General features: G+C 35.2%; 1 protein-coding gene across 1 annotated transcript; it reads right to left on the minus strand.

Annotated features, from left to right (window-relative positions):
* Positions 1-1292: 1292 nt before the first annotated feature.
* Positions 1293-13093, minus strand: LOC148844304 (NADH-ubiquinone oxidoreductase B18 subunit). Its single transcript, XM_088959993.1, has 2 exons — positions 12671-13093; positions 1293-1691 (listed from the first exon to the last, which is right to left on the minus strand). The coding sequence occupies exon 1, from the start codon at positions 12974-12976 to the stop codon at positions 12674-12676; it is 303 nt and encodes a 100-aa protein (XP_088816119.1). The 5' UTR covers positions 12977-13093; the 3' UTR covers positions 1293-1691; positions 12671-12673.
* Positions 13094-15924: the final 2831 nt, after the last annotated feature.

Raw genomic sequence — 15924 nt, forward strand, 5'->3', positions numbered from 1 at the left:
ACCAAAACTAGACAAGGAAGAGGAAGAGTCAAGAAGGAGGAAACTGGCTCATTCTTAAAATCAGAAAGTACAAAGAAGTAAATTGGTCCTTAAGAGATGCATTCCCCACCCAAGTTTGTTCCCAGAATTTTATGGAATTGCCTGAGTTTAAATCATACCTGACACAGAGAGAAAACTAGTAATAAATCATGAATGGCTTTCCAAGACGAGGCACTTGTGGACCTAGCCAGAATTCCAGCATCCCATCCGTTTAGTTCCAGCCCATAAATGCTTATAGAATTTTGGCCCATAATTTCTCCTTCTCTAGTGGGAATCTCCGTAACCATTTCCCAGTAGTGCCAAATTCCTCTCTCTAATGTTCTGAAACCCTAACCCACCATTGTTTTTACTTCTGGTCACCACCTTCCAACTTACCCTATGGTCCCTCTTCTCCTCTCCCGACTCCCAAAGGAAGTCTCTCGTCATCTTTTCCAGCCTGTTAGCAATCTTTACTGGGGTTTTGAACACTGAAAGAAAATTGATGGGTAAATTTACTAAAGTAGCCTCAATCAGTGTTATCCTGCCTCCAAGAGAAAGATAGTTCTTTTTCCAAGATGTGAGTCTCTTCTCAAACCTTTCCACCACCGGATTCCAGAAACTCTCCCTCTTTGGGTTGTCACCCAATGGCAGACCAAAGTAGTTCAACGGCCATCCTGAGATCTCACATCCCAGCACTTCTGTACTCTCCCTAGTTTCTTCCTCCTTCAAATTCACACCCACTACACAACTTTTCTCAAAGTTCACCTTCAAATTTGACATTCATTGAAAAAGCAACACCACTGGTTTCATGCTCCTAATATACTCCAAGTTTCCTCCTTCACAGAACAAAATCGTATCATCTGCAAACTGTAATGAGACCCCTAGAGTCCGCTCTATGGATCAGTCTCCCCAAAACATCAGCAATCAATGTGAACAATTGCCAAATAGGCATTGATCCAACCAGAACCGTATCCTATTTCCAATTACCAAATATATAGCTGAATCAGAAATCTTCAATTTTAATTTTGTTCTGAACAAACTTATTTATGATGTCAGCCAGTTAAAGGAAGGTCAAACCGGTCAAACCTTGAACCAAGGTCCTTTCCAGTTCAACATCTCCAAACAATGGAACAATCTTATCAGAATTTTGATACAAGAACCAGTATTTTAGCAAAAAAAATGACAAACAAAACACTGTTTTCTTTCCAACTTCCAAGTAACATCTTAACTGGAGCTCAAAACCAACCAGACCTTTCTATTATGAACTGGAGTCATTTAACATGCAAATAACCACTCCGTTTTATTACTGAAAGCAGTATGAACTGTATTGTGATTTGTGAATTAAAAGTCTGGGCTTAAACTTTTTCCCTTAAAAGTTAAAACAGTTCAGGGTCATGCAAGCTACTTGACAACAGTGAATGGATGCAGATACCACACAATACCAGTTTGCCCACCAAAAGTACTCTTCACTGCTGAACATAAATAGTTCAACATTAAAATCATGCCACCCTGTCATCGATGAACTTTATTCTAACCACTGAAATTGAAGGTCTTGGATGCAACTAATAACAGAAAAATAAGAAATGCGAGCAATTGCTTTGCAAAACAGTCCCCACGAAAGATGGTATAATAACATCAGACTCCCACAGCATCACTTGCGTATCCCTGGAACCCTGTTAAGAATAGAAACTACATAAACAAATAGATTTGCCAAATGCAAGACAAAAGCATAGTGGTTTTCATAGAAACAAACAGGCAACTACAAGTACATTTTTCAAAGCCAGTGTCCAAAAATATTGCCATGGTTCCGTAATAGGTTTCATGTTTTACCACATAGCTTTGACTTAACTCCAAAGTCGTTCACTTTCGACCATAGCACAAAAGGGCTAAGGCAATGCATGTGTTACTGTCATACATAGCACACCATGACAGTATGGCAATGCACAATATACACGTCTATTGACTTCTATTGAAACAGTTCAGTGATGGATCAAGTTACCGCTTTTGACATATCTATACCCTTTTTGTATCAGCAGCACAACTTAACCATGATATAGATGCAACTCAGACCGGGTTAGCCCAAACCCAACCCAAAACATATGAATCTGACTTAACTTCCAGTTGGGTTAAGGTTGAAGCCTTGACCAACCCAAACATGACATGTCTTCATATTTATGTGTAAATATTATATAATATATGTATGTATGCAATCATGCATCCATGAATACACGTATTTTTTAAGAGAAAACTAGATTTCATTAAAGAGAAACAAAGTACATGAGATAATGCACAGGGAAAGCAGCGCACTGCATGTTTATATATACATGTATCAACAATTTTATGGACGTTTCTGCTGACCACCAATTCAAGCCTGTGTCATAAAATATAATGGAAGTGTAACTAATACAACCATGGACATTCCTGGTTCCTTCATTCTTTCACTCTTCTTTATGTGTCACCATGGACATTTCTGCTGACCGGGGCGATTCAAGCCTGTGTTTTTCTGTGACAAGCCTGACCGGTGATTCAAGCCTGTAAAGGTTTCGGTGTTTCAAGGTGTTTATTATAGAGACTCGGCATTCTGTCATGCACTCAAGGTGTTCGTTGAAAATATTGTGAGAAGAGAGGCTGTCTTTTTAGCTTGGACACAGGAGGATTTACAAATCCAATGCATCAGAAGGAAATCTACTGATAGGCAGGTCAGTATAATTTGAAAGAAACTCTGTTTTTTCATAGGTCTCACCCTGTGGTTAAATCTCTACAAACGTGAAAATTGTCTTTTGGAATGCTAAGGGTTGTAATAACCCAATGGTGCATTTCTTGAAAAGATTTTGTAATACAGAAAACCCTGATGTCATATTTACATCAAAAGAAGGCTGACACGAGAAAATAGCCATAAGTTAGTAAGAAAGCTAACTTACTTACAAACAATATGTTATACGAAGAGGCTAAGGGGTAGTCTGGAGGTTTGTTGTGTTATTGGAAGGATGATATACCCTTGAAAATTTAAGAAGCATTAGAATGATGGTTCATATTGGAAATGGAGAATACCAAGAAAGAAGACATTTGGAAGATGTATCTGTCATTTGGAGATCCTGAGAGGAATAGAAAACTATTTTGGGAACAGTTGTCTAAGAGGCCCTACCTAGCACATCCTAAGTGGATACTAATTGGAGATTTGAATGACATAGATAAAGTTACAAGACCATGAACAAAGGATGTTTTAATACTCATAGACCATCTCGGGCTTTATCTCAATTGGATTGAGAAACGTAATTTAATGGAGATTGACAGTGGGGGCCCCCATGGAGGGGTGGTTGTAAATATTCCCAGAAGCTAATTGGCAGAATGGATACACCTTGCGTTCTGATCATACAGCTGCCATGTCAGTTAGATACACATCAAACAAAGTTACAGGGGCCTAAACAGTTTCACCTTCTACCTATGTGGTCTGAGGAAGGAATAGAAGGGTTCAGGCATTCAAAGTAATAAGAAAATTAAAAAAAAAAAATGCAAAGAGAAGCTGAGGGAGTGGAACAAACAATCTTTTGGAACCATTGGTGAAAATTTAAAGAAAAAAAAATAGAGGAACTACATCTCACATTTCAGCAAAATGATATGGGTTTCACCTCCATACAAGTTAAACAACTAGAGAGAGAATATAATAAATGGTTGGTCCAAGAAGAGCAAATATGACAACAAAAACCAAGGGAGATATGGTTAGCTGAGGGGGATAAGAATACAAAGTATTTTCATCAAGTCACAAACCACAACCAGAGGAGAAATTATTACAAGGGCATCAGGGGTATGCAAGGGGAGGAGTTAAAAATAGAAGATTTGGCAAAAGTTTTCAAAGAACATGCTCAGCAGATAGAAGAGGAAGAAGTAGAACAAGATTATGGGTTGGAGGAGTTGTTCAGGGCACCAACAAGGGAGGAAATACAGGAAATTGTTAACAAAATGAAGGCTCATTTTTTTAATACTGACCACTTTCCAAGAGAACTGCATTGCATTAATTTGGTATATATTCCAAAAATAAAAAATGTGGAAAACATAACCCATTTCAAGCCAACATGTTGTTGCAATGTCTTATATAAGATAATATTGATAAAAAAATGTCTTATATAAGATAATTGCAAAATGTTTGGTTCAGAGATTGCAAAATTAGTTGAGTGGGTTAATAGCCAAACACCAATCAGCTTTCAAAAAGGGCCAGCAAGAAAATAGGAGTAGAACCTGTAGTTGTAGTGCCAACCAGCAGGGAAAGGGAATAGTAAACCAAGAAGGAGATAGGAAGAAATAGAGAAAGCACCAAGATTTAACGTGGTTCAGCTCAGTAGTCGGTAGCCTACATACACAGGAAGATCCTTTTACAGGTCTCTGGTTGCCAAGAGCTCTCACCAGAAGAATTGTTGCTTTCCCCAAGTGTTGTGAAATAATAATCAAGAAGGGGAATGGAACTTATCGTTCAGATTCCCAAAGTGATAGTAAGATTGCACTTAAGATTAGAGAAGACAGACAGAAGAGCCACGGTTTGGATGTGATAGTATGGTGGAAGGGATTCATAGATGGTGTGATCCACTCAATTACGGAAGCTGGGTGAAAAAACTCACTGGGGTGCAAGAGAAGTGTAATGATGCTGAGTTGAGAAGAAATGGGAAGGGCTGGTTTGTAACCATAAAAGAACACTTCGGCAGAAACAGAAATGATTTGTGTGATAGAGGGAAAGGAGAAAAAGGGATGGATTTCAGTTGCAGACAAGTTACAGGATTTCCTAAACTCAGTTACAAGTTATGCTTCCAAGCAAAGAAACACCCGTGGTGAAGGAAGTGAAAAGCTGAACCTATCCATTTGTCCAGCTAATTCGGATAAGCCCAGAGAAGAAGAGAAGGATCCCAGCCCTAAAGAACAGACCCCAATACCCAGTGGGTTCTCGGCTGTTAGCTCAAGAGCTGTCCATAGATGTTGATTGAGGTAGAAAGAGGGGGATGGGAACAGAGGATGGTGCTAAAAGTAAGAAAAGGGGTCAAAGATTGGAAGAAAATACTTGATACGGTGGCAGAGAAGAAATTAGGAGTCCAGGCTACAGCCATTCGCATAACATTCGAAGACAGGGAGGCAGTGCTTGATATAGGAAAGGACGAAAGGGATTTTATAACAGTTGAAACAGATGAGAGACTTGTCCTAGTGCAGAGTTGGATGCCAAGGTGCAATGAAAAGACGGTCAGACAGAAGTTTCTTGATCAAACTATTGGGGCTTCCTTTCCATCTTTGGAGAGGATCGGTCCCAGCAGAATGTGAAAGCATAAGAAGGGGTCCTTGAAGACTTCAATCTGAATGATCTGCTTGCTGCAAGGGTATGGATCGCCAGGGTGAAACTAGAGAACTTACCTCAATTGTTTCAAGTGCCAGGGATGGATTTGGTGCCAGGTCTGGATAGCTTCAGAAGTTGAATCTTTACTGTGAGAAGGTGCCAGGGATGAAGATGAGCACATGAGAACACTCAATTATGAACTCTAATTCAAAAAGGAACTCTGAATAAAAAATGCACCTGGAAAATAGAAAGATCTTAAGTCCCATCACATATCAACATCCTATAAATAAAATGGCCATGATTCCCAAAACATGTCAGATTTACAAATAAGTTGAGCCCCAAAAAAAACATAGCTAGAAAGAAAGTGATTTAATTGCTACTTGAACTCGTTTTTTTGTAAAGTAACTTGAACTTTCAAAATTCTAAAAACTCCTTAGTTAAGACGACTTAAATTATCTGTTTAGATGATTAACCCTATTCCCTAGACATTAACAAAATAGAAGCAACTTAAGAAAAACTAATGTAACCAAAAGTCATATCACCCAATAATTACAAAATTGCCATTGGGGAATGCTTAGGTAGGCACCTGGTTGGCTATGCAACAAGAGGATCAACTACTGCCTAATGGCACTACCGTAGTGCCTTGACAACCATGATTGGCCTCCATTCTTTGGTTTGTGATGAGAACCCTCATTCAGTTAATGTGTGAAACACTTATTGGCATAAAACATCTTACTGCATGAAAATGTCCCTTAAATTTTAGGCATGAACCTCAGGGTTGAACTTTGGGTAGTTTTCCTTAAGCTTCACCTCAAAGCAAGCCTTAGGGCCTAAGCATTACACACTTCTCTGCCTGCCACATCAACAGGTTAAGAGATAAGATCCCATCTACAACAGGGTGAGAATACACAATGTTAAAGCACTGCAAATTTTCCACCACCAATCATTTCCTCCTCAATTGGGATCAACTTGCCATAACTATAAGCCTATATTTTTTTATGAATAACAGAAACTGAACTATTAGGTTATAAAGAGAGAGTACGAAGGAGAGATAATAAGCCTATAAAGTGTTCGAATTTTGAGCTTAGAAAAATCACTTCCAGCTGGTTCATCTCAACCATCACACTGGTCGTACTCCTGCCCCATTCCTTGATGAATCTACCAGATTTCCTTAGCACTCTTGAGCACTTGAGAATTAATTGGTCAGGAAAATCTGCCATGGCCTACCAAACTTTCTAAATGATCAGGATTGCATTAACCACTACATTAATGACTCAGGCCAAGGTATCTTTTTTTTTTCTTTTTTCCTGATCAGCAACTAAAAAAAATTTATTAAACTAGTATTCTAGTAAGGAAAAAGGTTACAACAAGAAATTGTTACATCTGAACACCATTTACATCAAAAGAACCCCACCATCCCATTACAATCAACCTTGTCCACAGGTATCCTTTTTTATCAGTAAAGAGACTCGACTCAACTAAATCTCAACCCAACTATATGGATTATGGATTTAGCTATATGAATCCAGTTCCATGATTCCACTCCATTTAGATATCTGGGATCTTGGCTTTTTTTCTTCGATAAAGAAAAAGAAAATTCTCAGTTCTTTTTTTTATTCATTTAGCTACATGAGTCCTGTTCTATTTCTGTTTATCTGGGTTCTTGGCTATTGGGAGGAATGGACTGCATATGGATCTAACCTTTGGCACTTGTTTTTGCACAAAGTGGCCATTATCAGACTCAAACATTCTAATGCTTGTCAGACTGAGATTTTACCTTCACACCAAGACATCATCCATGAGACATCACCATGTTCATTATTTCACTAACCCTTGGAGGAGGATATTTCAATTCATCATCCACCCATATCATATCATAATTAATTGTACTTTCTCTTGGATCAATTATCTTATTTTCTGTCTCCCAATTCTCTGGTCTTCTGCTGTCTATTCAACACAAAAGCTAAGTGTTCATAGAGTATGTTGTATTTTCAAGATTTTCATCTTTCCCATAACCACATATTCCAATAAAAGCTACCCCAAACTTAATGTTATAGTTGTACATCTCAAACACATTTGTTTAGAATTCATGGTTCTAAGCATGACATCAATTTTTATGTAGTTCTAGATATCATCATCAGAGAATGGAAATATTCAGGGACAATATCATAAAGGTTGTTCCATACTTAGAAAGTCAACCAATTGGGAAGAACAAGGAAATCATAGATTTTCCAAATGAAACATCTATGCATAACATGCAACAAAAGAACATCTATGTCCTACAGTTAGGACTGAGAAACTTAGTATTTCACTCTTCAATTTATCTCAATTTCATTCACTTAATTCTGTTTTCTTTTTTAACTTTTATTCTTACTTGAATAAGTTACCAGAAACTAATGCAATATTTTTTTATTACCAAATCAAATAACAATTTTACAATATCAAATTTAGTATTTTACTGATTGAATATCTCTCACATAAGATAAGAGTTGTTGTGTGAATTCATTTTGCTTGTCTGATTTATAGTGATAGATGGAAGGTTTGGAGAGGGGGTTGCATTTAATCCCCATAAACCAACAATACTGAGAATAAAGCCCAATTTTATCCTAATATCATGATCCACTCTACATCTCAACCCTCACAACCAAACTACTGGCAATAGTGAGTTGATGGAGCTAGCAACTGATCAAAATGAGATGGTTACTCCAGATGCCAAATCTCTTGCCTCTTTGATATGATGCCGCCTCAGAACCCCAGGTAGCTATGGACCAATGAAGAAACTCCAGGTAGCTATGGACCAAATAAAAGAATCTCCAGGTAGCTATGTAGCCAATGACCATCTATGAATCCCTCTCCACCTAAATGAAGTGTCAAAATCTCTGCTCTATGGTTTGTTTTACATATTGCATGACAAACAAAGGTTTCATGTCAAATATGCATCAGTTGTAATGGAGAACACCCGTTCTGGATTTAACAGTCTAAATGGTCTTATATTACATTTCCAAAAGGATTTGTTAGTTTGAAAACAAGAATAAGGTAAATGTCTAGTTGGAAATAGTGTCCTCTTAGTCTTGAATTGCAATAAGATCTGATCTGTGCAATTTCAGGGAAAAGGTGTCTCCCCTCTCACCTAATAATAAAAGGGCAGCCCAGTGCACGAGGCTCCCGCCAATGCAGGATCTAGGGAGGGACTAAAGAATCACAAATGACAACCACAAAAGAAGCATGAATCATAAACATCATCTTTCAAGAATCTAATTAGCATCTGATGTAAATCATTATGGGCCAATAGGTAACCACACCTTTACAGATTAAGCAAATCGAGGAGCTGCAAAATCATCGAGTTCAAAAAGGGCCAAGTAATCCAAAGTTTGACATTAAAAAGACCAGTGTCACAAAGGTAGATATAACAAATGCTTGCCTTAGTGGAGTCACTTGTGGACCTAGATGATCAGGATTGATGTTGTGACAGAGTGATCCAAGAGGTATGTTCTCAGTTAAATCCTTCTGAAACAAATTAATAAAAGGGTGACAGAAAGTACTTCTGGTGTGGCATGGGGAATCAGAAGCTTCCTAGGGTCAAATCCTTCACACAGTTGGTAATGGTAGCTTTCTGCAAAATACTCAACAGACCCAAATGTAGGAAAGATTTGTGTAGTAATCAAATCTGTGTATGCTAAAAGAAAAAAAAAAAGGACATTAATAATTTATTTTTGCAATGCAAGATGGCAAAGAAGATTTTGTGACTTTTCTGAATTATTTTCTAAGTGGATGGACAAGTTCAAGCTAGATTCATCAAATGATGCAATCATGGCCTTCAGTTCCTTTTGATGTGAATGGAAAATACTATACAAGATAACACAATAGTTATCTACAAAAAAAGGGGGGAAATGCTTTTTTGTTGTTGAATAATAAGATATATTAAATCATATCCAAAGAAAATACAACTCAGGGAGAGGCACGAGACACTACCTCCCCTTTTAAGAAAGGGAGATGGAAGTTTCCATCTACCCTTTAGTTGATTACACAAAACAAAAAATGTTAGATAACCCCCTTGTTGTTATTTGGGGATGCAGTGAAAGAAATTAAAAAAAAAAAAAAAAAAATCTAGGGACTCAAGACCACTTGCCCACTTAAAAGGATTTGCAATTCCCTTTACTGTGGAGTCAGCATTGGTTAAAAAAATCAAGGACAGTTTTTTAAAAGTGCAAGGCAAAAGAAAACTGCAAGGGGCATTTTGTGCCTGAGGTGCAAGGTGCAATGTGAGGCACATGCCTTTTTTTGAAGCAAGGCATTTTTCTGGGGAGGGACAGATGTACGCTGTATGTAGCCTTACCCTTACACATTCAAAGAGGTTGTGCCAAGGCCCACCCTCAAAATTAAAAACATATCATTTCAAAAATCTAGGGACTCAAGACCACTTGCCCACTTAAAAGGATTTGCAAGAAGACCATTCCCTTTACTGTGGAGTCAGCATTGGTTAAAAAAATCAAGGACAGTTTTTTAAAAGTGCAAGGCAAAAGAAAACTGCAAGGGGCATTTTGTGCCTGAGGTGCAAGGCGCAATGTGAGGCACATGCCTTTTTTTGAAGCAAGGCATTTTTCTGGGGAGGGACAGATGTACGCTGTATGTAGCCTTACCCTTACACATTCAAAGAGGTTGTGCCAAGGCCCACCCTCAAAATTAAAAACATATCATTTCAAAAATGCAAACTTAAACTTTAAAAGAAACTAAATGTTTTAAAAGCCTATTGGCTCAAATTAAAATATATAAACATAATATATAAAACCAACTCAAAGCAAAACTGTAGAAATAAAACCAAACAAAACATATAAAACATATTCAAGCACTCAATAATTCAAGCATGTGAGCTTATGTGATTTTAAACATCTTGAATTCCTACTTATATGAGATAGGCCCTCCACCTCTCTCCCAAGCCCCTTAAGGCAAGCCCAAACAAGTTCATGTGACCATCCTAAATTCTTAGCCACTATATAGATTCGCTTTGTGGTTTTAGTTGCAGCACATTATATTTTACGATTAGGAATGAAATGTTGTTTGATGAAAATGTTTTGTATTAAGAAGGATGAGAGAACAACACTAGAAAAAAGGGGGTTCTGTTGGAGTGCCAAAAGGTAAGCGAAAGGATACTTCCAAGTTTTGCCAAGAGAAAGCATATACATAAACATGCAGTGAAATGTTCCAAGTCCTCTTATGCATTAAAGCACATGATAAGTGTTGACCTTCTCATTGGGAAACTTCCAACAAATGGATCTAATCTTGGATGGAATGGAGTTTTTACATATTACCTTGTCAGGAAGCCCAAAAAGGACACTTTTTTATCAACAACACAAAGAAGATCAATTCATTAGAATTTAAAAGAGGGAGATACAACAAGAAGTGAAAAGAAAAAATAGAGAACCCAAAAACAAGCAAACCACCCAGAAATATTACAACCCTGCCTAGTATATAATCTATCATTGAACCCCTTGCTTGGCTAGGCCATCTACCAAACTATTTGCAGATCTTCTAATCCAATTAATTTAATCATATCTATTGAGAACCATTTGAAGCATCTGAAATCATTCCTTAGGTGCCAAATCACCTCTTCCCCCTTTTCAGACATTCCACAACAACTTTCAAGTTCCCTTCAATGATCAAATTTCTAATGCCCAATTCTTTGGCTTTTTCAACCCCAAAAACTAAATCTAAGAACTCTGCTCTAACTGCACCTCTTGCTCAATTGGACCTGAAAACGTTGCATGTATATTACCTTCCCCACCCCCAATGACCCCTCCAATTCCTGAGGACCCTGGATGGACAAACATGCCACTCCATCATAATCGAGTCCTTTTTCGTTGAGAGAGAGAGAGAGACAGAGAGAGAGAGAGAGAAGATTGTATGTAAATTTACCAATAAATAGATACTTGGGAGAATGGAGAGAAAGAGGTCAGTGTGTATATATATCTGCCACTAAAGAGACATGTCCTTGGGAAAACATGGCATTTGATGGAGCATAACAGCAGGACAGGATTTGTGTAGCCAACCCCAATGGGAATAAGAATAAATTGAGTTGAGTTGGCTTGTAGACAATAGACATGTCCTCTTTTTTTTATATATATCTTCTGAAGGGCTACACAATAGGGGGTAGCCCATCCCCCACCCCAGGTGCAGGCAGGATTCAATCCCAAGTCAATGCTACGACCAGCAGGAGACCTTACCAACCAGCTGGTTGGCACCTTGCGACAATAGACATATCCTTGGGGAATAAACTAGTCCTCTATACAAAAGAAATGAAGTTACAATCCCCCGCTTTGGCCCAGGTACTCCCCATGCAAAATTTACCCCTCTAGCTCCCAATTTAGCTAGAAAATCAACTAGGCTATTTGCTAATCTAGGTCTCAGCATGAATGAGGGATCTGGATTGGCAGCCAGAGCTCTAGCTTCTCTAACTATGAATCCAAGTGTTCAAGATACTACACCCCCTGGAATGAAGTGTGGCCATCAATAGGCTTGAAGTGTTCTTGATTGCGGGAATTGTAGATTTTCATGTATTTAGGGTGCATAGGCATTGGAAAGTAAAATTAGTATGAGATTTTAAAACATAAAAATAAATACAAGAAAAATGAACTTAAGATATTCAAAGTTGAACTGCGAACTCATAAATGTAGGTAGTAGAATGTGCTAGATTGAAAAATAAATAAATAAGATCAAGGATGGGTGGATAAAATGGACGCAAACTTAACAGCTCCAATAATTCCAAACGGAATTCTCTTTAGAACAATAAGAACTGACAATGTCTTCGCTACTCGGACATGAGATAGAAATACGGTAAGATTAAAAAAAAAAATCCCCATCCCACGAATCCAATGATATAAAAAATGTGCCAAAAGAATCGGAAGTAAAACATAATTTCTCACAAACAAACAATCAACCAATTCCATCGCAACGAACAAAATCAATTATGATTTCATAAGGCGCTTCTCCAGCCATAACGGCCAAACGATCGCCCACATCACTAGATACAAAAAAAGGCCAGTATAGATCAAAAGACAAAAGACGCAGGCAACCTGTTCCACCTCTGAGGCCAAACCCACCACCAATACACTTGGAAATTTCCAAAACCACTCTGAACTGATTAACAAGAAATAATCTTAAAATCAACCTATCTTGACACGACCCATGTCACAAAATCAATTGAAACCCTAGAATTCCAACCATCAGAGCAATGTTGAGGATACCCATTGGAACCCTTCTTATCCCAAGAACAAACCCAAGCAGCATAAGGTGAAAGATACAATTGCAGGATTACAATCAAATTGGATCGCCATAACTGACCTGTTAAACATTGGCAGTGTTGGGAATTAGAGGGATCCCCTGCTTCTGTTGCTGCTTCAACCTCTCCTGTTCCTCTCGGATCTTCTGCATCTTGAGCATTCTCTCCATAACGAGCTCGTACTCGCACTTCTCGTAGACATGGCGCTCGTCCTCGCATTTCCAAGGGAGATAGAACTCCGAAGCCCTGCATTTGTTGAGAGGGATGAGGAGGTGAGCACACTGGTCTCTGTAAGGCAAAGGAACCTTTGCATCCACCATCTCCTGCTGCGTTGCTATCATCTTCTTCGATGATCCTTCCACCTCCATCGGCCCTCTCTCTCTCTCTCTCTCTCTCTCTCTCTCTCTCTCTCTCTCTCTCTGCCTGTTTTTCCCTTCCACAGATTTCGTATATTTCTCGACTAGGCAGAACTGAACACAACCGCAACCCTAACCATTACCAGACGACTTTGTGATAGTTTACACCTTGCGGGTGAAAGTGAACCGGTAGGGAGAGCTGTTCGGGCCAATGAGCCAATCCAAGGTTGGACCAGAATCAGCCGATCAAGAAACTTTGGTTTGTACTTTGTACCTGGTTTTTACCTCGGGCCAATTTGCCCCTTTTTATTGGTCCAACCACGACTTGATGGATAATATATTGAGGGAAGCGGGTTTGCTGGTAGGCTTCGGTCAAGAAATGTAAAAGTAAAAGTGGCAATAAAGCCTTGCAACATTTCGAATTGGGTCCAGTGCAAACATTATTTTTTTATTATGTATTGTTGGATAGATTAGTGTTAAAATTAATTTTTTGTTAAGTTAAAATTAAAATTTTTCTTCTATTATTAACTTTATTAATAAATATATAGTAATATTCAGTTTCAGTCCAATCCAAACATTATTTTTTTATTATGTATTGTTGGATAGATTAGTGTTAAAATTATGTTTTTGTTAAATTAAAATAAATTTTTTTCTTATATTATTAACTTTATTAATAAATTTATAGTAATATTCAGTTTTATTAATTCTTTAGTAAGTTTTATTATTTTATATTAGAACTTGTTGATATTTTTAAAATGATTTTAAAATACATTTATTATTTTAATTAGTTATATTAGACTCATTTTAATCATCTTCTTCTTCATCCAGACGGTAAAACAGATCGTACATTGACCCAGGTAGTTATCATCTCTATTTTTATAAAATTTTTTAGTTTTTTTTCAAAATTTATATATGTTTTTTAATATTTTATCTATATATTAAAATTGGCCCAACATCCTCTCCTTTGAGAGAATATATTTATCTATTTTCTCCATTTTTGTATTTTTTCTTATTTTATTTTGAACTTTTCATTTTTTTAATTCCATGTCATTTTTGAAACAACCAATGAGATGCACTTTCCCAATAACCTAAATATTTTTTTCTCCTAAAATTTCTCCTAAACTACCTCCCCCACTATCCCCCACTTTCTCCCAAATTATCTCTAATTCCTATTTATCCTCTCCCAAACTTTTTGTCTATATCTATCTAAAGAAAGATTGTATTAAAAAATATAAGAGTTATTTAAATATTCTAATAACTTTAAAATATTTATTAAAATCACAAAATATATAACGAAATTATGTACTAACAATTTAAATTTTGTTTTTCTGGATTATCAATTTAATTTTTTTCCAATATTTAATAATATGTAATAGTTTTAAAATATAAAATTAAAATAACAAAAATATTAAATTATTTTATAAACTATTTAAATATTTAAATAACTAAGTATTTATCATAACTAGATTTTAAATAGTTAAAATAAAGAAATAATTTAAAGTGGAAAAATAATTATAACATAATATTGAAATTAATAATAATTTAATATATTACAAAATTAATAATGAAATTATGTTATAATAGTATAAATTATGATTTTATAGATAATTAAATTCAATAAATAATTAATAATTAAAAAATTAAATATTTTACATATTATTTAAGTAGTTAAAAAACTAAATGTTTTAAATATCAAAATATTTGACATAACTAGACTTTAAATAGTTAAAATAATAAAATAAATAAATATTGTAATAAATTTAAAAAATCTCTAAAAAGTAGAAAATTAATTATAACATAATATTGAAATTAATAATAATTTAAAATTTTTACATAATATTGTAAATAGTTCATTTCACTTATATCAAGCAATAATTCGAGAAAATTACTTTCAAAAAAATAATATTTATTAATAATAATTTTAAACTCTTAATCTGTAGTTAGTATATAATTGTATATACTAAAATTAATATTTATTGTATTTCAGTAATTATTTATTATTTTTTTTGATAATTGCATTTTCAATAATTATGTATAAATTTATTTTGGTTTGTTATTTAACAAAAAATAATAATAATTATTGGAGATTAAATTACTATTATTGAAATTTTTAATTTAATTTATTATACTTAATGTATTTATTGTATTTTTTCTATAAGTTATTGATTAATATTTATTAGAGATTAAACTATTATTTGAAATTATACTATTTATTAACTAAGTTAATATATTTTTAGTACTTATTTTATTTTTGTAATTTCTATAATCATTGTATTTTTTTATTATCAATATATTTTCAATAATTGTGTGTTTTTGCTATAAATTTTCAATAATTATTGGAGATTAAACTATTGTTATTTATTAGAGATGAGACTATTAATTTAGTTGAAATTATGAGTATTCATGAGTTGGTTTAGTTTGGTCATAGGCTATTTGTCCAACCAAATTGACTTGGTCAGGTTAGGGAGTTGGTCAGTTGAAACCGACTAACCTTTTGTGAAAATTGACCCACTCAAGTTGCATCGATTTAGGTCAATTTTTTGGTTTAGTCAGTCAGCTCAAAAGATTTAAACTTAAAAAATAAATTTAATTTTAAAAATTACAATGTAATAATTAAAAATAAATTTAAAAATTAGATTTATGATATAAAATATTTTAGACTAAGAAATATGAGAAATTTTCCATTTTTTCATATTAAAAATTATATTTAAAATATAAAATATTAATATATATCCATGGTTAGGTTGTTCAATTTTGGTCGATTTACAAATGGCTAATGTGAAACTGATCCAACTTGGTCGAATTGGGAAATTTTTGAACCAAAGCCAACCTAAAATACTAGAAAACTATCCAACTCAGGTCAAGTTAATCAGGTTGGTCGGTTTCATCAGTTTGATGAATAAACCTAACTAAAATTAATTATTGTTATTTTTGTATTTATAAAAAAATTATAAAAGTAG

This window comes from Nelumbo lutea, chromosome 8, assembly GCF_056320005.1.
Source record: "Nelumbo lutea isolate HS-2025 chromosome 8, American lotus-T2T, whole genome shotgun sequence".
NCBI classification, from domain to species: Eukaryota; Viridiplantae; Streptophyta; class Magnoliopsida; order Proteales; family Nelumbonaceae; genus Nelumbo; species Nelumbo lutea.

Bases quoted from the DNA above. Each gene is read 5' to 3' on its own strand.
- LOC148844304 (XM_088959993.1), bottom strand. From the start codon at position 12,976: ATGGAGGTGGAAGGATCATCGAAGAAGATGATAGCAACGCAGCAGGAG.